Raw genomic sequence first — 24,296 nt, 5'->3', positions numbered from 1 at the left:
TCTGTATCAAAGACCCGTAACACTCCCAGATGGAGAATCAATATTGTAGCCTAGCAACAACTGCCTGCAAAAGGAATAATCATCAACATTTTACGTTATCAAAACCTGTTTAGCTACTTTCATGTACTGTAGCCTCCCAGATCCAGGGTTTAGTGTTGGTCTCTCCCTTTGGGGTGTAAACAAATACATTATTCAGATATGCACAGACAGTGTGGTTTGAAGAAAACATCCCAGTTTTTGCAGTAATATTGCGCAGAATAAAGCTTCACCATCATTCCACAAGTGTTATCTTTACATCATGATCCGATAACCAAGGTTGTGTCTAATGTTCATAGAAACATTAGACCAACCCTACATTTATCTGGCCCCCCTCCCATTTTATACACAAACTCAAATCTTGGATCATGCAGTATGGCCCAATACAATTCAATACTACTTTATTTAGACTCAAATACTACGTTATTTGAATTCAATTACATCCCTGAAATATGATCTTAGTTTGTTGACAGCACTTTCTGATACTTGTATGAGCACTGAGTATGGATGGCATTCAATAAACAATATAATGTGGAAAATGAAGCAGACTAGAGAGATTATAACAGCATTCAGTAGAAGCCACATTGAATTTCAGTACAAATCTGAATAAAGATCTAAACACATATAATTTGTGACTTAAACAGCCTGTAACAGAACTGCATGGCAACCCTTCTGGCTTACAAATTTCCTATGGTGCACAGGAAGTGATGTGTTTTCCATGTCCAGTTTGACTGGAATATTTATTGGTTATGTGTCCTTTAAAATGTTGTGCATAGTTAAAGGAAAATTTCTGTACAACTCAGGATTTAACATATTCACCAGTGTAATTGCTGAAAAAACAGCAAAACTGCTAGAAATAAGTCTCACAAGACAAGAAATATGAGCAGTCAGTTGACCGTACAAGATTAAAAAAATATATTATCCAAACTGTCCAATGTAAATATTCATTACAGTTTATGGATTAATTTTCTTGTTCAGCTTTTGCCTTCACCAATGAGGGATTATGAGCAGCGTCATGGGTGCACTCACTTTCAGTTTTATCCTAAAATGAAGTGGTAGCTAATTTAACTAAACTGATGCATTGTTTTCAGCGTGTGTGATCACCTGACTGCCCATACTGACCTCATGTTGTAAAGCAGGTGCTGAGAGAGGGAGGGACAATGAGTTAGAGACATATACAGCTAAGAGAAAGATGCAAAAGTATAGAGACGGATGAAGCAATGATAGAAAATATGGTAAACAGAAGAGAGATGTGATGATAGGATGGTGAGTGAGAGAGAAAGAAAGGGAAAGAGAGATGAAGGGTCTTGTTACCGGCTGTTGGTGCCATTGTGGGGTGAGGTACGTGGCAGTGTGGCATGCTGTAATCAAGTCCTTTCCCGGACTGACAGCTCGGCACTTGTTTACAGAGGACTTTAATTTCCCTGACAGTCCTCTTCCTCTTCCCATCACTCCATCTCCCCCTTCTTGCACTCTGCCTTGCTTTCTGACTTTATTTCTCTCCCTCAGCTACCTTTGTGTCACCTTGCTCTCCCTCTGTCTCACCCCCCTCACTCAGAGTCTTAAACCCCTTCCAACCAGCAACAGCAAGTTATCAGGGGGCTGCTCAGCTGCAAAAGCTTCGTATTTTCTTCTGCACAAATCCATTTGTTTTATCATTATTCATTTTTGTCTATTTACACAGGCCTGGGGGGAAGGAATTGTTGGAGCATTTGGGCAATGTTGTGTGAGATTTCCTCAACTTAGCCTGGGGATAGAATCTCTGCAATTTTCAGTCTGAACTTGTTGCTAATGTTACTGCACCCAAGTGGATGGTAATTTATGTATGTCTGCATTTTCATCTCTATTGCAGTCAGACCAAACAGCCAGCATTCTATGGAAAAGGTGTCAAATTGCTATAGATAAATAAGCCCATTTCTAAATAACATGGAGCAGACTGTGAATTCGATTTTCACCTGTGGAAATGGGATGCATATGAAATAAACAGCAGTGTAAGGCTTGTTTTGTGTTTAAGGCTCTTATCCAAGATTTTGCATAAAAACCGTCTCTGAACACCCCCCTTAAATTTAACATTTTAACTCTGAGAATATTTTAAAAGGAGAGGTTTTCTCACCTCTTTAGGGTAAAGGGAGAGTAGAAGAATAGAAACAGCACATGGGACATAAAATGGGGGAAGGGCACTACCACTCGCTAACAAAAACAAAAAAATTAACACCTTATAGTTGCTTACAGAAAATATTTGTTTATGGGAGTTGTTTACCAAGGAATGAGTTAGGAAATCAAACAAAGAAATAAAGTGAAACACATTAAATGAAAAACAAATGTTAAGAGGACATGAAGACATTGACTGTCCAATGACAGCTTGGAGGCAGAACCGTGGGCTGTCAACACTTAATGAGAATTCTGCCAAGAAGATTCCTCTCTGTGTTTCTTTGTCTCTCTGTGTTTCTTTGTCCAGCCTTCTGTGACACAGGCCAACTCAAACTGCAGACAGTCATCTGACTGTCGTCCCATAGGAAGCTGTTTTAACATGAAAGCCTGTCTGTCATGGCTGCCACCAGTTCATGTCAGCAATGATAAGCTCCACCCATAGTTCCAGCCCCAAGCTGTGACTGGACAGTTTTTCATTTTGGCTTGGAAGACGCATCTCCATGTCTCCACTGTCTCAAGCTAAATAATTAGAACATATTCATCATTTTGTAATTGACTTTGTTTCTTTGTGTTATTTGTTTTTCATTTATTTTTAAAAATCCTTATAAATCAGCAACTAAGATTAAAATGACATGATCAATTTAATTATATTATGTATGACAATTTCATTCCTATGAACTGACATGCTGACCAATTTCTTTAAGAGTCTCATTTGATTAACTCAAAAATAATAACCACTCATGAATTTCCAGTTACTGAAATGTCAATTGAAATATTATTTTTTCTCCCCTGCAAGTGAAGTAGTGCATCGTACTCAGAAACAATGAATAATCTTTCATTGCTTCATGGTCTCATTCACATGACTTATCTTTACTTACCTTTTCCTTAAGTAAAGTATTACATCATACTGGGGAGTTATCAGGAACTTATTCTCATTGTCTTGTGCATGTGGGCTTAATATAAGGAACACAATCCATACCCCAACTACATATATAAGCATTTATGTTTGTATCTTCTGTGTGTTGTGTTTTAAAATACACATATGTACCACTATGTGACATATGTTTTGGCTATTAGTGAGACATATAGTTGACTTACGTATGGGGGATTAATAGTAACGGCTCAGTAAGATAATCTTTAACTAATTAGTAATTAATGAGTAGTTATTAATTGTACAGTCCAACTGGCACGGAGTTGAACTGGGGATCTGCCCATGTGGTATGTGTCTTAACTACTGGGCTATTGGGCCACGAAGAGCTGTCAGTGTATTGATTAATAGTTATCCCTGAACTAATACATAATGTTTAATTAGCATATAGCGAGGCTGTTCTCCAGTAACGTATCATTATCTACTGTATTTGTCAGGTTTCAGAGTTATACTGTGCAGACAGCACAGAGACGACAGATGATGTGACATTTTGCATAAAGCATTTATTGCTCATTTCTCTTTTCAAAAGGCGGAACTCCGACAGTGTACAGCCACTGGCTGTGAGAACAGCTGCAGCTGCTCTGCCTGACTGTGCTGTTTGAAGCTGGTGCTTTGGTCATTGCTTGGATAACAACTGCATTTGTGGTTGAATCTATAATGCTTTGGATATGGCCTCAGTAGCTGCTCTGTTACAAATTTTTATTGCCTCTATCACAATAAGCAGATAAATTATCATCAAGCCACATGGGATTCGAAGCCACTGTGCCTCTATCAGATATCACAGATATATAAGCAATACAACATACACAAATCCTACATGTACTTGGTGTTACACCCATTATAAATTACCTGAGTCACAATGACAGCTCTGTGATTCCATGGCTAAAGTCATAGCTACAGTCTGTCTCAGTCTTCCTCAGCAGAGGCCAGTTAGAGGGTAATAACACAGTGTAGTGAGCCAGATTACCCAGCTCCACTAGTTACCCCTCTATCTAAGAATCAGCACGGGACTTTTGTCTCAGATTGGCCTACCAAATCCTGTCTGGAGACACACCACCACACCATCACCATTTCCTCTTGGTGTGTGAGACACACCAAGAGGCATTTACTACACAGAGGTCAATGATTTGTGGAACAATATATGAAACAGACCCACAATGTAATGCAATGTAATGTAATGTAATGTAATGTAATGTAATGTAATGTAATGTAATGTAATGTAATGTAATGTTATAGTCTAATTGTTATTTACACTATTCAGTTACAGACTCTGTGAAGATTTTATGAATGTAGTTTGGGAACAAGAACCAGAATCAGAAACACCTTTTCATATTACAGTCCAATATAGTCCAAAATAAACCAAACACGAATAAGTAAGTATCCATTCTATAACTACAAAGTTTGCCTCCTCTCTGTTTTCTGCAGAGTTACTGCTGCTAGAGGCACAACTGTTTGATGCATTTGGATTTCTCTGGATTTTAACTTCCTGTCTCTGAGCTTCTCAGCCACACATTTATGTTCTTTTTGTTTAACTCTGTTATTCATGTAAAGTGAGGGAGCAACAGTTCACTGCGCTACCTCAATGCAAATGGTAAGCAGGTGCTGAACTGAGTGTAGTGAGCTGTGGCGGCAGACGGACATGAGGGACACACAGAACCACAGTGGACAGCCCAGCCTTCTCCGATCACCTCTACAGAGCCACATCTGTTTCTCTCCCTTTTGTCTCTCATTTAAGTTTTTTTTATTTTTTTTTATTTTTTTTTATTTTCACACTGAGCCATCGATCCAGTTTGCACAGTGCTCCCTGGGAAATGTCCCAATTGACCCATTGGCCACTCAGCCATCGATGCCCGTGATAGATTATCAAACGGATTAGAAATGGGAGATTAAATCAAATTAAAAGTTAAAATCACATCCCCTGTCACATCCCCTGCTTCTTCCCGTCCCTTCCCCTCTTGTGCTACTGCTCTCTCTGTTGGCCACAATAACTTTTGCTATAGTCAAAGTCAAGCACTCAGTTAAGGAAATCACTTTTAAGTTTTGAGTAAGTCTGCTGTCTCAGAATGTAAAGCTACCTTCATGAAGGTTTCAATGTTCATGTAGTTGTACATTGTACGATCATTTTAGAGGCTGTAGTTTGTGCTGCTGTTGAATTGTATTGCATTATAGAGACGGATGTTTCTATTATTTCTGATCTTAAATGGAAGAAGTTTGGAACAACTAGGACTCTTCCTAGAGCTGACTGCCTGGCCAAACTGAGTTGGCAAGAGAGGTGACTTTTTTCACATTTTGTTATGTTGCAGCATTTCATTTCATTATTATGGAGGCCACTGTGCTCTTGTGAACCTTCAATGCAGCAAGCCTTCTCCAGATCTGTACCTCAACATGGTGTCTGAGCTCTGCAGGAAGTTCCTCTGACCTCATGGCTTGGGTTTTTCTCTGATATGCATTGTCAGCTTTTGTCTTCTGCTGAAGGACAGAGGAAATATTCAGAGCTGTGAAGCAAAGGCATGTGTGCCTTTCCAAATCCTGTCCAATCAATTGAATTTCCCACAGGCAGATTCCAGTCAAGGCACAGAAGCATCTGAAAAAGATGAATTTGAAATGTCTGAATACTTGGTTTTACTTTGTTTTTTCTTTTTTAATAAATACACAAAAGTTTCTAAAATTCTGTTATTTTGTCATTGTGGAGTACTGAGTGTAGATTGGTGAGGGGAAAAAAATAATTGTAATGATTTTAACATAAGGCTGCAACATAACAATGGGAAAAAAAAGTGAAGCAGTCTGAATACCTTCTGAATACACTGTATGTGCTTCGTTCTTGGGTGTCAGTGTAGAATGCCCTTCTTGGTGATAGTTAAAGTGATCAGGACAATTGGGAAAAGTAGTTTAAGTAACATAACGTTTCCCTGAATACTCACTCCCACATTTCAAATCTAAACTCAAAACTCATCTGTTCAGATGAGCTTACTCCCCTTGACCACAACTGCATTGTCTATTGTCTATCTTAAACTGTATTGTCTCTTTTTGTTTTTATTGTTTTTATTGTGTATGTTTTTATAATGTAAGGTGACATTGAGTGTCAAGAAAGGCACCCATAATTAAAATGTATTATTATTATTATTACAAAGTTTGAAGAGCAGCAGCTTCCTGGAAATCTTGTCTTTGCTGACCTCCAGTTGTTAAACTCCTCACCCTTGCAGGTGTATTCCAGGACACTGGGGCAGTGAAACACTGCTTTTCAATTTTTAATGTTATGCTGCATTATTGTGTTTTCTCTTCCTCCTCTGCAGGTCTGTTGGGTTTTGGCTGAGCCGGGTCCAGTCTCTGCTGTACTGCAATGAGCACGGAGTGCTGGGCTCCTTCTCTGAGGAGGTGAAGAGCTGTAGCTGCCCAGTGGAGCAGCCCACCTGCCAGGGAGTTATTCCCTGCATCGTGGGCACCTCGTCCACCTCCTGCTCCTCCTGTGCCAGTGACAATGTGACCCGCTGTGGAGCTTGTCACCATGGCAACCTCCTTCATCTTGGATCCTGCCAGCCAAGCATTGCCGCATCCCTGGACCACTATCTGAACTTTGACTTGGACATGCCTGATGCTGAGGTTCTCAGAGCTTGTATTATGTATCCCACTGGTCCTCAAACCACTGTGGACCAAATGATCCAGTAGCTCTGATTAGCTTAAAGATCAAGAAACAAATCAAATAAAATATCTTATATATACACACACATACACATATTTCCTATATTATAGGATCTCAGATCTTAGGATCTTAGCTGTTCTAATGTTATATATGTATTTATCCTTCTTCAGGTGAAGTACCTGCTACAGCGACTGGACAGCAGAATAGAGGTCCATGCCATTTACATCAGCAACGATGTCCGCCTGGGAAGTTGGTTCAACCCTGCCTGGAGGAAGAGAATGTTGCTGACGCTTAAGAGTAACAAAAACAAGTCCAATCTCATCCACATGCTAATGGGCATTTCTTTCCAAATATGCTCAACTAAGAATTCAACGCTAGAGCCTGTGCCTGCGGTTTATGTGAATCCTTTTGGTGGGAGTCACTCAGAGAGCTGGTTCATGCCAGTGAACCAGCCTGACTTCCCCGACTGGGAGAGAACTCGACTGGACGCCGTTGTCACGGCACAGTGTTACAATTGGACACTGTCTCTGGGCAGCAAATGGAAGTCCTTCTTTGAAACAGTGCACATCTACCTGAGAAGCCGCATTGTCACAGATGATCCAACAGTGAACGAAACTCTCTTCTATGAACCGCTGGACTTGGATGACCAGACGTCCAACCTGGGGTATATGAAGATCAACACGCTGAAAGTGTTTGGATACAGCATGCACTTTGACCCTGAGGGCATCAAGGATCTGATTCTCCAGCTGGACTACCCCTACACACAGGGCACACAGGATGCTGCCTTTCTTATGTTGTTGGAGATGAGAGACCGGATTAACCGGCTGTCTCCACCAGCACCGCAGCCACTAGACCTGTTTTCCTGTCTGTTGCGCCATCGACTCAAGCTGTCGGCCGGAGAGGTGGCACGCATCAAGGACTCCCTGCAGATGTTCAACTCCAAGCTCCCCAATGCGTCTCCTGAACCTGAGCTGGCCCAGCTGTGCAGTTAGCTGTCTAGCTTAGCACACAAGTCGGGTTCAGGAGTGATGCTACACATGGAAAACAGAGTTGCTGATTCAGGGACAACCCTAGACTGAGCAGGGGAGGTCCTACTGTGTTGGCTTTTTGGACCCAAATCATCTTGATTAATGGAACATCCAAGTCTAAAAGCTGACTGGGCTTTTCTTATGGCCAGTTTTCTGGTGTCACATTTTTATCAAAAATTGCTACCAGAACCCTTTGATGAGAAGTGGAGTCATTTTATAGGAGAACAGCTGATACTTGGACTCTCTTTCAGAAGCTCTACTGAACCAGCCCAGATGCTTACATTTGCCGTTACTGCCCTGCTTTTGGCAAACTGTGTGAAGAACTGGTCAAAGCTAAGAGAGTCTCACACCGACAGATTTTATGAACTGGATCCACAGAGAGCCGATGTCATTAAGTATACCTAGGAAGACCTCTGCCTTGCGAAGATGAAGGCGATTTTGATATGTAAAGAGGAACACTTAAGGGGTCTTCAAACATGAGTTAATGGAAGAGGATTTCCCCTTTTCTACACATATTTTCTTTGGCTACAGAACAATCTGGGAGAAGGGAAAATGGGATAATATTATATATGTGGTGAATGAGTTGTTATGTTATGCTTAACAGTTTAAAATTTGATAATCCTGAACCCTGTTACTGTCTTTGAATATTTCTTTTTAATTCCTGCCTACCATTTTATCTGGCATTTGAAAACTTGTAAGTATCTATGCTTAACAGTTGAGTGAGAAGCCTGTTAGTGATGTTCTGTCCTTGGTGGTGTGTCGATACCAAAAGAAGGTGAACACATCAGCAAAGTGAATGGCAAACTATCTTAAATGTTGAGTTATTTTTGAGCTGAAAATCATAAAGAAATCTTCTGATGTGATTACAAAAAGGTCTGCAGATACTACGCTGTAAATAACGCTCCATCTAACCCCAGGTGTGGACAAGTGCACATTGCTTTTTAGATAACCGAGTGCAAAGACCAAAAAAATGTTTATAACAAAACAAACTCATGCCTTATATGGAGATTCAATGTTAAGACAAGAAGCACATTTGGTTTTGTGTTTGATTTCCCAGCGAAGGCTGTATTGCTTTTTATATTTAAGTATTTCTACCAAGACAGAACAACAGACACATTCTCCAGAATATGTGGTAATGTAGCTTTTCCATGTAAATGCCAGTCACACTTTCTGAAGTTCATTGTTTTGATTTGGTGTTGTGAAACTTTGAGTCACTATTCACAGTGCACACCAGTACTTGCATACTGTAATTGTTCTGCAAAGTCCTTCTATCTCCAATTAGACAAAATCTCAGTAACCGATTGAACCTGGCTGATTTTATTATACTTTTAACAAAGGTTTTCAGTGGTTTGGTTTAGTCTCAGGAATGAATGAAATGATTTCTTTTTTCTTTTTTGTTTTAACATGTAGGTCCAGTGTCAGCTGCCAGTTACCACAGCAACGGGACTTACAAGACTTCTGCAGGGCAGTGATGGTACTCTTGACAGCTTGAGAATTTAGCAGGATGATACTTGATATTATTTTATGTTTACTTCACTAATTTCTCACTGAAAGTCAGTAAACCTTGTATGTCATTTTCAGCAGTTCTGTGCTCAGCTTGCTTAAGTAAAAACAAAGTGGTTTATCTATCCGGCATCCTTTTCCTTGTTTCAAAAATTTTTTCAACCCTCGCCTTTATAATGTGAACAATAAAATAACACATTGGTATATATTACAGCAGAGATTGTCATTGAGGTTTTGGCAACTCACATTCATATCCGTTGCATCAACATCAGTTGCATCCCCCCTCCACCTGCGCACATTTGCACTGACCCATTGTCTGAGTAAAACAGCGTGGACTGGGTTCTCACATGGCACGGACCATGCAACTGATATTTTGCTGAGGGAAATGTGGCCAAACGCTTTAATCAAACACGAGTGACTTCACAGCTTATTAAAGTTCAAATTCAAGTTTAATGAATATAAATCCACAAAAGGACTGCATGTTCAGTAATTAGACTTTAATCAATATTAACTGTCACTTTATTAGATCATATTTATAGAACTATATTTTTAATTAGGCTAACTAACTAGGATACAGTACAGCTCCCCGGGCAGTAGTAATTGAGTTCTGTTTTGGCCTCAAGACAGATTATCTCAGACTTGAGGGTGTTTTACTTCAGACTTATTTCGATCTCGACTGTTATAGTCAGCTGTCATTTCCATGCAGAGACGCAAAAATGTTTTAATATCACAAGCACTGTTGTTTACTGTCATTTACGATATTAGTACAGGTGATTTTTAATTTGTGTTCGCATCCTCATAGTTGTGGAAGGATTCTGCATCATACTTTATTTATCTTGTCTGTTTGCGCAAAAATTCTTCATAGCACAAATTTTAGCAAGATATTCAAGTTTCGCTCAGTATCCTGTTTATTGGGTCCAACTATCTCAACCTAATCCAGACATTTCAGAGGCTGTAGTTTGTAGTGCTTTTGAGGTGTATAGTCTTATACTGACCATAAGGTTGAATTTCTTTAACAGTTTCAACTAATAATGAACATCAGACACTTCATGAAGGCAGGACTACTGGATTTCACTGTTCATTTTAGCTTGGTGTACCTAATGAATTGGCATCTGTTTATTTCACAGTGTATTCCATAATTAACTGTAACTACGTACAACAACAGAACCACACGAAGCGGGGACAATGACAGATATTTTTAGGGTAATGGCTCAAATGTCTTTTTTAAAGAGGGCACCCCATGCCTCCTCCTGATGTTGGCACACTTTAGAAAAGCTTAGTTTTTAAAGTTGCCCTTGGCTTTGAGAAACCAAAGGAGTTTACTGGCAGTAACATAAAAAAGGAAAACGTCATGCAGATAGATGAACTGCGGTAGAAATCCAGAAAACATGCCAAAGTGGAATGCAGGCATGATCACAGGATACTTTACAACATTTTACTAACTGCATGTCAGCTCCCCACCTCTCAGACAGACACAGCAGAGTGTATTCACCCGCAGTGTGTGACAGCAGGCAGTTTGGACAAAATAAGCATTTTCTTTGGTGTATCTATACCAGCTTCACTCTCTGATGTTGTGCAATGGCAAGCCACAATTACACATAGCAGGTCCAGTGGTATAACTGTGCAACAAAAACAGCAAACAAAATAACCACAGAAGCTCCTGTGTTTGTGTGCAAATCAAACTTATTTTAATTAAAAAATAGTGTTAACCTGAAGATCCTAATTTATTTGTGGATCATTACAAGGACCATATTTATGTTGCAATATGAAGATTTAGCAGGTTTTGTCATTGTGTTGACAAAAATAATTGTTGTAGTGTATTGGGTTTCCATCCTCCTGTTTTTATGAGCATTTTCATCATAAATGCACATTAGCATAAAATTTTTAGCATAAAAAGACCTAAGTGAAAACACTAGGTCTTTTTGTACTTTCATACTTAAAGTATATGGACAGAATGTGTCACATCTGCAACTGAAAAAAAAATAAAACACTAAAAAAGCCTTAGTAAATCTGACCCTCTGTACGTGGCCACAAAATGGACGCATAAACTTCCAATTACCCTCTGCCCCTCATAATAAGATGAATGCCCTCTAATATACGGACTGCAGTGTTTTTTGTAAGATGAAAAGCCAATTTCCTGGGTTGTCAGGGAGCAAACAAGAACCAAACGCACACTGTCACATTACATCAGGCTGCTGGTTTGTCTGCTGGAGAAAGCAAGAGAGGAACGAAGAGAGAAACAGGAAGAGTGGCAGAGACATGGAGACAGGGAGAGAGAGTGCTACGCTGGCTTGAGCTGCCTGTATGTTTTTTTTTTTTTCCCCACCCCATAATGAGGTGGGGAAGGAGTCACTCTGCATCGGGTTAATAAACAGTTATTCATCTTCAGCATGGCACCCAGGAAACAGGAGTGGGTTTGCCCTTGGGCTAATCTTCAGGCCTATGGAAGACAGCCAATTCATCAGAGCACTATTTAGACTGCATACTACAAACTTTCTGGACCTCCCAAAGAAGCGAGGGGAAGAGAGAGAAAATGAGAGTGATTGAAGAGGGAATAGATGACATAGAGGGAGAGACGGAGGGAAGATAAGGTTGAGAGAAAGTGGAAGGGAGAGAAAAGGTGAGAGGGGCTGGGCTTCTAGTCTTGGAGTGATTTATGATGTTTAGAAAGTCAGACTGTTTGAATTAATGAGGTAGAATTGGTGAAATCGACTGGCACGTGAGTGTAGGTGTGTTTGTGTGTGTGCAAACCTTGTGCGCGTGTACCTGCAGGTCATTTGACATAGTCATCAATAACAGTGCAGATTTCGGGGTTTGAAATGACTTTCAAATTACACTGTTACAAATGTATCCAGAGAAATGATTCATGTTTAGAGACCGTGCGAGAAGGAGCCGGACATTTAAATGCAAAGTTAGAGATTGTTTGACCTTGACTGAGAGAAGCAGACGCAAACTCAGCTGTTCTTCTCATAAGTTGGTTGATTATAACATTATCAACCGTGGACTCATGGCTGACAAATCTGAAATTCAGGACTTATAGAGCTTGTCAGTTTCATGACAGCTTGCAAAAAAAAAAAAGAAAATACAAACTCCCCATATGGCTTTCCAAGACTCACTAGGCAAACTCATTTATTACCTCTGACCAAGAATGGACAAGGTCATATTACAAATTCACTAGTATTGCAGCAAACTTTTTTCTTTGTCAGCATTTTGAAGATATATTGCAGAGGGAAAAAATCCCTGTTAGACCCATCTGTATTACAGTATGTCCTAACATCATTCCTTTATTTAATAAAAGATTGTAAAATAAATCATATCAGCACTCTTTCACTCTCCATGAAATGGCATATTTCTAGAGGTTGTACTCCATTTGTCTTCTTCATAGCATTTAACCTACAACTAACAACCAAACAACCTGGTGGTTCCAGCACCCCCTGGGCTAATTTTGTCAGCAAAAACTATGACAAAAACTATTTGAAAATAATACAAGCTAAATAAAAAAGTAACCTTTGAAAACAAGTTTTACAAATTCTGTATTTTACATACTATGATTTTCATTAAATAATAAGCTGAAATATAATGTGCAAGACAGATGAAAGGACAAACTAAATGTTTTTAAGGCTGTCTTATTTAACCTGAATAGTATAACTGAAATCTCATCTGTTAGCTGCTTGACCTGTTAGCTAATGTTACTGGTTCTAGGAAGCAGAAAAGTAGTCTTTTCTTATTCTGTTTCTCTCAAACATAATTTGCAACAATTTTCAGCAGTGTTGAGCAAATTATTAAGTACATTGCTTAATTACAGTAGCTACCCTTATTGCAACACTTGAATGACACCTCAACTCCTTCTCTGTACACATAAGCTCACATAAGTCCTTACTCTAAAACTCTCATTTCAACACCTTCCATTGCTTACACTGTATTTCACCCCCTTTATCCCTTTCCCATTATTTCAACTCTTCTTACTGCTTCAGCTGCTCCTTCATTCGAAGTTAAGTCAGCAATGAAGTGTAGCCCCCAGCCATTTGCCAAGCAATGCTGTTCAGCTCCCAGCTATATATGATGCAATACAGTCCAGCTTCCAGCTTTTCAAGGAATGAAAAGTTCCCAGCCATCCATAAAGCAACGCAGCTCAGAGTCAGCTTTTCAGCAGCCAGCAATCTCAATGCAGTTTCTTCATTGATTGGATTTTCCAGTTGAGAATAAACTAATGAGCAGCAGTGCCAGGCTCAGCCCTGACTTTGAATGGTTTTAGACACCATTCCGCAATATCCCCTTTCTATGCAAGTTCTACAAAAAAGAAGCATACTTTTAATTTATTGAAGTAAAGATCAAGTATATTTCCCAAGTAATTTCAATGTACTAATAATATACTTCTAAATGTACTATTTCAATATTATGGAACTACATTGCTCCATTTTTTAGTTTTAAAAGTATATTTTGTGTAAGAAGCAGCTTCCAGTGTAAGAGTAACAAACTTATTTTGTACTGCAACTGTGCTATACTAACAATACAACAAGTAAACTTTTAGTTTACTGCTAGTTTGCTGTTAGTTTGCTAGTTATGACATTAGGAAGGCTATCATAAGGTGTATGCTACAGCAGGAAGTGAGGAAGAATCTGTGTAAGTGGGACATAAACACTGCTTGCAAGCAGCACTGACCACAGGCTCAGGAGACTCCGATACACAGTGACCCACAGTGACTGACTCTACTGCACTGATTTTCATATCAAGTATTTTAAACTGTCCATCTTGAACCAAACAATGGTCATGTGGTGTGGAATCTATGGCAAATAACAAATGTAGGTGTGGGGACTTCTTGCACTAATAGTAGAGGGCAAAGAGAAAGAAGAAAGAAATTCTTCATTTCAAATATCAAAAAAGAACAGCCAGTAGTTTCTGTGAAAAACACATATAGATGAGAAAATGTGGACTAAAGTGTGTAGTGTAAGAAGCAGCTCCCTCTCAGCCATGAGACTACCAGCACTGCAGACATCTCCATCCATTTCTTTGATGTTTCAGAGTAAATAACTTGTCAGCAGCACAGACAGTCAAAGGGCACTATGTGTTAGTCAAAGCAAAGATGAAGGCTTGTTTTTATTGTTTTGTCTGTGTACTGCAGGTTATACTGTATGCTACAAACCAGGAATCAGAGTGCTTACAGGTTTTTAAAAGAACAGCTTTCACTGCACATCAACCAAAATAAAAGTGTTATAGAAGTTGCCTGAGAGTGCACAATAGATTCACTAACTTGTCTGTCAGGATTAACTTCAGATTCTGCTCAATCAAATCAATGCAGGGTGGGTTAGGACCTCAGATGTGAGGCTGCAGGACAGCAAATAAGAGGATCAGTGCAGCAAGTCTAGACAGGATCTAAATCTTATTATTTTAAGTTCTCAAGTAGTGAGCAGTTTTATATCTATATTATGTGGGTTTTAAAGGCCATCACCTTGCTGCAAGCAACTTATGTCTATCCCCGAGAGTAAAAGCTAAGTCTTATTGCCTATTTAGTATCAAACTGTGGCAAAATGTAGATTTTTGAAAAAGCAATTTGAAGTTTACTCTGAGCACTGGAGGGAGATAGAGAAGAAGGGATTTTGACTCCTTAAGCTAATGGTGGGAAAATCTCCAACATGGGTGTTTTGCCAGCACTAAACCTCTCAGCTAGCACCAGAATCAAAGAGGATGTTCAGACTTTGGATCACGTTAAAGACACTGAATGTAGCTTGTGTGGTGCGCCCGGATACTAATGGTCTCTTTGAGGACATTAAAGACAGGTGTTAGCCTGTGTTTTGCAGTAGAAGTTAAAAGGGCACACATAGTATAGTGACCTCTCAAGAAATATATGCTATTTTCTGAGAGTTTGGTGACTGAGAAGACTTTTCTTCATCCCCCAGTAATGTGGAAGGCCACAGACCTAGCAGAAGTGAGGAGGTATGATTATATTTGACTTTACTGTCAGTTGTAAGGAGGATGTTGACATGGTCTGTGTTGCACAGCTGCTTCAGGACAGGCCTGAGCTGGTCTCTGAGCAGCTGGTTTGGACCCATCTTGCAGGAGGTCACCACAGTCACTCAGCCGCTAGCATCTGGCCAGTCTCCAACAGACTGACCTTCACCAGAGCTGGAGAAACTTGGACACTGGGTCTCTGTAATAGCCTGTACACATTTGGCTCTCGTGTTAAAGGAAAGAATACTTCCTATATCAAAATGTGAAGAGGAAATACTTCTTCACATTCTATGAAAACAGTATAATACCTAGAAGATACTTGCGAATGTAATCCTAGTTATGTTGCTTTGGATACTATACATTGGACTATGTCAAGCTGAAGTTCACAAGCTGCCTGCAGAGGCTTTTTTACTTGCCCAATGAGTGACATTCATCTGAATCTAAGCTGTATTTAACCGGGTTGTTATCTTTCAGGCCCGCTTTCATTGTTTTTCATCTGGAGCACAATCAACTCACTAAGCTACTAAATGAAGTCTGACATTACATCAGCTGCTTCCGACTAGTCTGAAATTGTAAGACACTTCTTCTTCCTCCTCTGCTTAACTGGAAAGACTCAGCTTTGACCACTGCTTTGCCTTGGACACTCTGGGTGTAAGCAGTAAGGTGCTTTCAGACACTGTCTCCATTGTTTTCAATGCAAAAACGATTGAGGCAGTACTGCAGAAGTCTGCGGTCGTTCTCGAGTACGTGCACTGCTCTTCACTGCCGTTACTGATGATAGTTCAACTTTTCCAACCCCGTGACTATGGCAACCACAGAAACCACACAGAGGGAAAATCATACAGAAGCTGAATCATACACCTCTTTACCAGCAGTGAACAAACACATCAAAGAAGTCTTGAAGCAACATCAGCTCATCCACTCTGGACAAATAAACAATGTTATAAAATCAGAAAGCAAAACTTGCCTAATTAATTGTGTCAAGTTGCTGACCATTTTCTCTATTTTAAGCTGCAACCTGTTCTGCTTAGCTGCGTGATGAGATTAGAGTATGTGGATAACAGCAGCCTGTGTGTGGTACAGGTCATTAGAAGGATTGGAGGTAACCTAGAGCTGTTACCAATTCAAAATATAAAACTTTGCCCTGCTGTAGATGCAGCATTAACCACTCATTTTCTGAAAGCACATTTACTGAGAAGATGCTCGTGTTGCTTGTGTAAAACCACAGTAAAGAAGCACGATGGATCTCTGTTTCTGTAATATTGAAGGCCTAAGAACATCAATATATACAGCAACAGGAAATATTAAGTTTGTCGACCTACGTTGAAAACATTTGTCTCTACGGTTTTGTTTCATATAGGTGGCCCTTATTGTTCCTCACAGCTGATATATTGTTTTTCAGCCACCATACACTGCAAGTATGAGTGACAGAAAGAATGTGTTGGGTAGAATACAAAAAAATGGAATGAGAATACAAGAAAGTAAGACAATGAAAGGATGACAAATTGAGACAGAGAAAGAGGCAGACAGGCTGGCCGACATGCAAATATTCCCCAGCGGAAGTAGCTGTCCCTTGTGATAGTGATCCTGTCATTTGAGCAAGAGCCTGAACAGAAGAGGATGGCAGACAACAGAGGAGGACAGTTTATCCTTTTGGGCAGAGTGAGGGGACTGCTGCCACAATTCTGAGGCAAACAGTCCCAGATACAAGGATGGAGATTAAACATTAGCATCCCTTAGCTCACAGCTACTCTCATATCAGTTATTGCCTCAAAAAAACCTTTAATGACTGACAGAAAACTCATTGGCAACAGTTTCGGTTATTGTATATTTGTTCACATCATTTATCAAATAGAAACAATTCACTGCTTGTATCTTCTCAAATGTTTATCTGCTAATGGTATTTATTATTATTATTATTATTATTATTATTATTATTATTATTATTATTATTATTATTATTATATCATTGTAAACAGAATATGTTTGGGCAAACAAATTAAAGATGCCACCTTGCATTCTGGGAAATAATATGTTGTTATGTTATTTTCTCATTTAGCTTAGTGAATTACTGATAATGACTTATACAATAGTTTGTGTGTGTGTGTGTGTGTGTGTGTGTGTGTGTGTGTGTGTGTGTGTGTGTGTGTGTGTGTGTGTGTGTGTGTTTGGGCAAAAACACTGTACCACTGCTCCTGGCAAAAAAAGAACCAAAAAAAAAAGAACAAAAATTGGTTTCCTTCAACCACTGTCACAAAATGTGTGTCAAAACCCAACGGACTGTTCCTCCCTTCTGTCTTGATATCATCTCTCTCTTATAACTCTCACTTGGAGCACACCAAGGCAGCAGGTGTGAAAATGTGAAATGCAAAGCTTATCTGAAAACCCCCGGATGTCTGCCACCCAAACTCTGCCAAAACTAAGACTTCTCACTTTTTCTTTACCTCCTTTTGATGCACGTGATCTGAGAGGTAACCAGCGCGCAAATGATATTAGAAGACACATGAAGTAAGTTTTTAATTTCTTTCTGCTGTGCTTTTATGCTACACCTCGCTGGTAGGAAGGCTTTAACTGCTTGTTCGGAACACATCATCAAAACAGATGTCCAAGACAGTCCAGCTTCTGCTGGATCCCTGTGTGATGAGACAACATGTGACTCTGTCAGTCTGGATAAGGGTAAGATGATAAATTTTCTGTTGAAATGGCTGAAATGTTTAAGAACCGCTGACCTATAAAACATAGCAGTGGAGTGCTAAATCTGACAAATGCTTAACTCAGTGGTACTGAACTCAGAGGTAAATCTGTCAGGAGGGGTGATAACAATGCAAACAAACTGAAAAGTTAAATCAATTTACACAATGCAGAAAAATACTGCTGTGCCTTCTTGTTCCTCCACTCATGGTCAACTGCAATTGCAGTTTAACCATGTTGTCATGTTTTATCTAGTGACTGTTGTATTTGGATCCTGGTATATAGAGTCAGCTGCTGGGTTGATGACCTTGGAGACTGGGAAGAGGCCAATGAAACGAGGGGCCAACTTTTGGGACACCACCTTCAGAGGCACATCTCTGGTGGCCAGCCATACCCTTTGCCCCAGAAGACAGGATGACTGAATGCAGCCGGTTGGCAGTCGGTTGGTACTGGTCTGGAGTCTGGGGGAGGGTTGCCCTGCCTGAAAGCCACATGCATTGACATTGCTAGATTTACGCCTCGACCAAAGAAACACTGGCCTCCCTGTCCTGGGTGGATGAAAACCATGTGCACTCTGGGAAGGAGATAACCTCATGGCTGAAATGGGAAGGGTGTTGTGGGCATACTTTACCCAGAAAAGCTGTTTGAAGCAGGATGAGGGAAAATGAGCTGTGGTGCATCGCAATGCTGTCTCCATCTCCTGCTTTTTCCACTCCGTCTGGCCATTGAATTGTGGGTGAAATGGGTGAAACAGATTGTAAATCTCCTTCCAGAACCAGGACGTGAACTGAGGCCCCCTATCTGAGACAATGTCCCTGGAGAGCCTGTGAAGCCGGAAAACATGTTGCAGCATGATTTCTGTTGTCTCCTTAGCAGTGGGTTACTTTGGCAGAGGAATGAAATGAGCAAACTTGGAAAACTGATCAACAACAGTAAAGATTGTTACCATCTGAGGGGGGAAGGGCAGTGACAAAGTGGACAAAACAGTAGAGTACAGAATCAGAATTTGATCATATTAATTTTAACGGATAAATAAAGGTAATAAATCTTTATTACTCAGAAAAGACTTGGCCTTGTGTCAGGAGTGAACAGGCATAGATGAAAAGAGGACTCGACCATTACTCAATAATAGTAAACAATAAAGTCTGAAAAAAGAACACACATTGGTGCACATGAGAAATCAAATTAAATGAGTGATAATCAGCCATCAATTAAAAATGTGGAGGGTAGATGTAGGTGATAGATCGTAAGAGCGACAACTGTCTCAAAGCCTGTCATTGAGCTGAACCTGTGTTATGCCTTAATGAAGTGAACTGCAAATGAGATGTATGTTGCATTTTTCCAGATAATACATCTGGTAGAATTTTGTCATACATCAGTAGAAAACTAAAATTATTAAAGATACAACAAAACTAAACTCTGTGTTGTTGTCCTTAGCCTGGTTTCAGACCTTTAAATCAATGCCTACATCTCAAATGTTGTCAAGTGATTTTGAGTTTGGTAGCTTCACTGAAGCTGAAATTGTTAACAGAATAATATATTGCTTATCTGTGTTAAATCATAAATTATATTTTGTGTGTCAAAGGAAAATAGTGTAAGAGTATATTGGTGATTGGTTTGGACAGATTCAAATCCCTCCCCACAGAAAATGGCAGACATGAAGGCAAAGGAAGAGTGAATAATGAGTGGAAACAACATGGCCTTTCAGCATGGAGATCAGGCTCTGTTTTCCCTGAGCCCTGAGAAGATCGCTTTCTAAACACCACTGGCACACTACTTTTTACCTCAGTCTAAAAGAGCAATATTTCTTGTCACAGTGAAATAAAGTTTAGAATGGATTATTTACCCCCCTGCCAAAACTACTTAGAGCTAAAGAACAAGTCAGTGAGAGAGAAGGGACTGTGGAGAAGGAGAGTGCAGGAGAAAACAGAGAAATTGGCGTGCAAGCATTTGTCCACGGTCAGGCAAAGATCAGTGAATCGATAGGCTGATGGAGGGCTGACAGAATGACAGCTCCATGCCGATCGCTGAAAGATATCTAGGAAAAGCAGGAGAGTTGGAGGGAGAGGAGGACGTTAAGAAACAGTGTTAGCCAAGGTGGGAGAGAAAGAGAGAGTGAGAGCGGCTGACAGGTAGCAGTAATGAATGATAATTGTTCATCAAGTGGACATGCTCAGTATGTGGAGGCGAACATTCACCACAGTCACTTCACCCCAGCCTTCCACCACATCAGCATCACGCCTGTCAACACACACACACACACACACACCTTTGCAGGCATACTGTGCAAATATACATACACACAGTGGCATCTACTGACAAATATGTATTTAAATATCTGACCTAAGCCTAAATCTCTAAATTAGATTGCTCAGTGTGTGTGTGTGTGTGTGTGTGTGTGTGTATGTATGTGTGTGTGTGTGCGTGTGTATATATATATGTGTGTGTGTGTGTGTGTGTGTGTTTCATCATTTTAAATTATAATTTTAGGTCTGTGGTATTTTTAGCAAAATGTTGTAAACATAGGAGCTGCTTTCAATTGTACCACTGTAATATTCTAAACATTGTTAACTTAACAGCTAACCCTCAAATTCTGTTCCAGCATGTTTTAAAAATGCAACAGAAGAGTAAGGGAGCAACAACTGTGGGAGGCACAGCCTAATGGCTACGTAGTGATTGACGTGGAGGGTCAGGGGACATGAGGAAGACTGACTGACCACCACTGTAGCATGGAAAGTGATGTAGAGCTCTTAGTCAGAGGTAACCAGCCATGAGCAGCTACTATCAGACTCTCTGGCTCTCTGCTGGAAAGACAGGGAGTCTGGTGGAGCTTTGACAGTCACCCAAAGCACATTTATAGCCCTTTTAGAGAATCACTGTGTGGGTACCTGTGTAGTACATACGCCTCAGAGTTTCGCCTGTATCAACATCATATGCCACAAAGAACCCTGAACTTGAAAATTGCATGTTATTTATTTATTTATTTATTATGTATTTTTAATTAGTAGAATAAAGTTCGGGGAAACACACTAATTTTCTGTCACATTTGATTCACAACCTTTGCACTGAACACACCTTTAATACCTTAGCTGCAAATGTAATTTAATTGGATTTTTCATACGTATAATGGCATGACAGTATGCATCCACCACGCTGACCTCCTTTACTTTGCACTGCACTTGTTAATGTCACACTACTTATGCCATTAGCATTTAATGTGGCTACTGAATTTAAATATGTAATGCAGAATGGTTGCATGGGAATACAAACTCACCTATCACGCTATTAGGAACATACTAACACTGGGTGCTTCCTCCCTTTGCTTTCAAAACAGCCTCAGTTCTTCGTGCCATAGATTCCTCCAGATGTTGGAAACTTTCCTCTGAGAATCTGCTCCATGTTGACATGACTGCGTCACATCATTTCTGCAGATTTGTCAGGTGCAGATTCTAACTGCCACATCTACCACACCATCTTCTACCACATCCCAAAGTTGTTCTTCTGGATCCAGGTCTGGGGACTGGGGAGGACACTGAAGTTTACTGAGCTCATTGTACTGTATGAATTGACCTGCATTTGCATGATTTCATGCACTACACTGCTGCCTCATGATTGGCTGAATGGATGATTGTGTGAAGAAGCAGTTGTACAGGTGTTCCTAATAAAATGCTCAGTTAGTGTAATGAGATTAAAAAAAAGGATAATTTTGGCCATTGGATGGGCTCTTGATCGCTTTTACCTGGCTACCGTGTAAGAGGACAGCTGGAACATTTGACCACACTTGGTCAAAAAAACTTTGTTGTAGGAAGTATGGTTTGTCTCAGAGAGAAATGAGTCAGTTTCATGAGTGTAAACTGTACTGGCTGTGACTCACACTTCATTGAGATAAGACCTTCAGCACCTGATTGACAATGTGTGTCAAATTTCATACTCTTTCTCTGAATCACAACTGAAGTTAAATCTCAACACACAGACATGGTATACATAATATATTATTATCACTGATGACTGCAAAAAATATCCACAAATCAGTAATAGCTATCTCCATGAATACAGTGCAAACAGGAACTGCTATTATAATCTTGCATATTTCCAATGATGCAAATTGACCAAAACATAAGTGTAATTCAATATAGCTTAAAAGAATGTGATTTTTTTCTTGGCCTTATTTTCAGTTGGAGAGGCCACAGTTTCAGTCCCTGGTATAAACAATTACATTTCTCATATCACTAGCTGTATGAAAAAAGTTAAATTAGCTCTCCCTAAAACATCATACATCATCCATACCAGGAAGTCCCTGACCCAAATCAAAAAGCTAGAAAAACTTTTGAGAACTTATTGAGTTCTCAGTTCACTTCACTTTCTTTTGTTTTATTGTCCTTCCATTTACCTTCCCTGCAGTCAGTGCAGATGATTGAAATACACAAACAAAGTCAATTTTTTTTCCCAAGCGTTATATGGGTAACAGCAAGAATAACAAAACCTAGTCAACACATGCTGAAATTCAAGAGTACAAAAACAAACAGTCCAGAGCACATTCTGTACACGGCTACAATGAAGCAGTCAAAACCCTCAGCCTTTAGAGGACAGTCTATCCCAGATAGATTGCATTACTGGTTGCAATATATTGATAAAATGTTTCTTGGTGTTGCACAAAGTACAGTATGTCACTTTCTATAGGGAGAATCAGGAGATCAAGGTAATGAGAATTTTTTTTCAGGCAGAGAAAAGATAGAGAAATGAGACAAGGATGGGTTCAACTGAAACGGAAGTAAGATGAAGAGAGACAACAAAATTGCAAAGGAGGGAGAGTGAAAGAGTTGAAGAAGGAACTAAATTGTGACTTAGAGGGAGAAAGACGATGTGGATACCAACAACTGTGAGCAGCAACACTCAGAGCTACTCTGTCAGAAACAATGGAGCAAGCAGAAAATGGGGAAGCACAGGGAACTGACTCACCATCATCATATCCTGGGGACAGGGAGCAGAGAGGAGGCTTCCACTAAGATGTCTGGGAAATAATGAAATAAGAAACGGAGGAGTGCGAACTGACCTGACTTCATGTCTACAATCTGCTTCAGGCTAATGCACATGGAGTGGAGGACCAGCGCTGAGACTTCTGTGAATGGATATGGCTTGTTTGGAAACTGAGAAGAAAAAAAAAAAATCAGAGTCTTTGAGAGTCTCTGAGGAATTTTGAGGATGCAATGATGTAAAAATTTGTTCTCTCACAGGATGTTTGCTTAGTGTTTGATGGTGCACAGAAGAGGAATGGAAGGTCTTAATCAAGGCTTGGCAACAGGATGTAACTCTATGGCACACATACATTCACACAAATTATTGCAACCGTCATCCAACTTCATGCACTTCTATAGAATAATGGTGAAATTAACAATTTTGTGCCAACTACAGTTTCAGCATTTTAGGCAATGTGTTTGAACTGGACCTGAATTAGAAACAATCTGTAACCTCAGCAACATGAATGCATGAATTTATACTCCTCAAAAATAAAAGTACTTGTTGCAGCTACTCCACCACAGAGATACCACATGGAGACACAAGAAGTGTGATGGCCCAGCTTGTGTTTTTAGCTATGCCACTAGCATGGCTCCAGGGCGATCTGGTCCACCACTATGGAACAGATTTTAAAATCTCAACAACTATTTAACGGATCAGCATGAACATTTTGCAGATGCATCCATGTTTCTCAGAGGACGAATCATAATGACTATGGTGAACCCATGACTTTTCCTTTAGCACCAGTAGCAGGTCAGAATTATTACATATGTCTGCTCTATGCACAAATTTAAGTGTATACACTCATGTTCCCCAAAGGATAGAGCCTAATTATTTTAGTGTTTTCCATGCCTTTAGTCTTCTGTGGTTAAACAAGCACCAAAGTCAGTAGCGTTCATTGTCTGGGAACCATGAATATCTGTACCAACTGTCATGGCAATCCAACCAATTGTTGTTGAAACATTTCACACATACCTCCATACCTCCACCATCAGCTAATAGAGCTTAGATTGCAACAATTTAACCTTAGCTTAGGCATTTATAAAGTACTTTAGTTTTACTGTGACTGGTTTTGTTATATTCTATATAATGCACACAAGCCCAGAGTCACAAGCCTGCAAAAAAAAAAAAAAAAAAAAAAATCCACAGGGGAGTTTATTCAAATCTGTGATAATCTGAACTGTACAGTTTGTGCCATGGCATGAAACTGCATTCTGTTGAAATGGAAACCAAATCTAAAATCTGTGCAGAAAACAATGTTTGGGAGAGATGCAGCCCTAAATAAACAACCAATGTGATGACATAGCATGACATTTATTTTTGAATACATTTTCTACTTTTGTCTTATAAATGT

The 24,296-nt window shown here is 39.8% G+C and overlaps 1 protein-coding gene across 1 annotated transcript in view; it reads left to right on the top strand.

Moving 5' to 3' along the window:
- The window catches only part of brinp2 (bone morphogenetic protein/retinoic acid inducible neural-specific 2), an 86,920-nt gene extending 77,511 nt beyond the window's left edge, over nucleotides 1-9,409 (top strand). The window contains exons 7-8 of the mRNA XM_041056119.1: nucleotides 6,409-6,715; nucleotides 6,926-9,409. Coding sequence (XP_040912053.1) covers nucleotides 6,409-6,715; nucleotides 6,926-7,747 — 1,129 coding nt within the window. The 3' untranslated portion in view covers nucleotides 7,748-9,409. The remainder of the gene's footprint in view (nucleotides 1-6,408; nucleotides 6,716-6,925) is intronic.
- Nucleotides 9,410-24,296: the final 14,887 nt, after the last annotated feature.

The sequence above is a fragment of the Toxotes jaculatrix genome, chromosome 14 (genome assembly GCF_017976425.1).
Source record: "Toxotes jaculatrix isolate fToxJac2 chromosome 14, fToxJac2.pri, whole genome shotgun sequence".
Taxonomy (NCBI): Eukaryota; Metazoa; Chordata; class Actinopteri; family Toxotidae; genus Toxotes; species Toxotes jaculatrix.
This window is presented reverse-complemented; position numbering and strand designations above follow the sequence as displayed.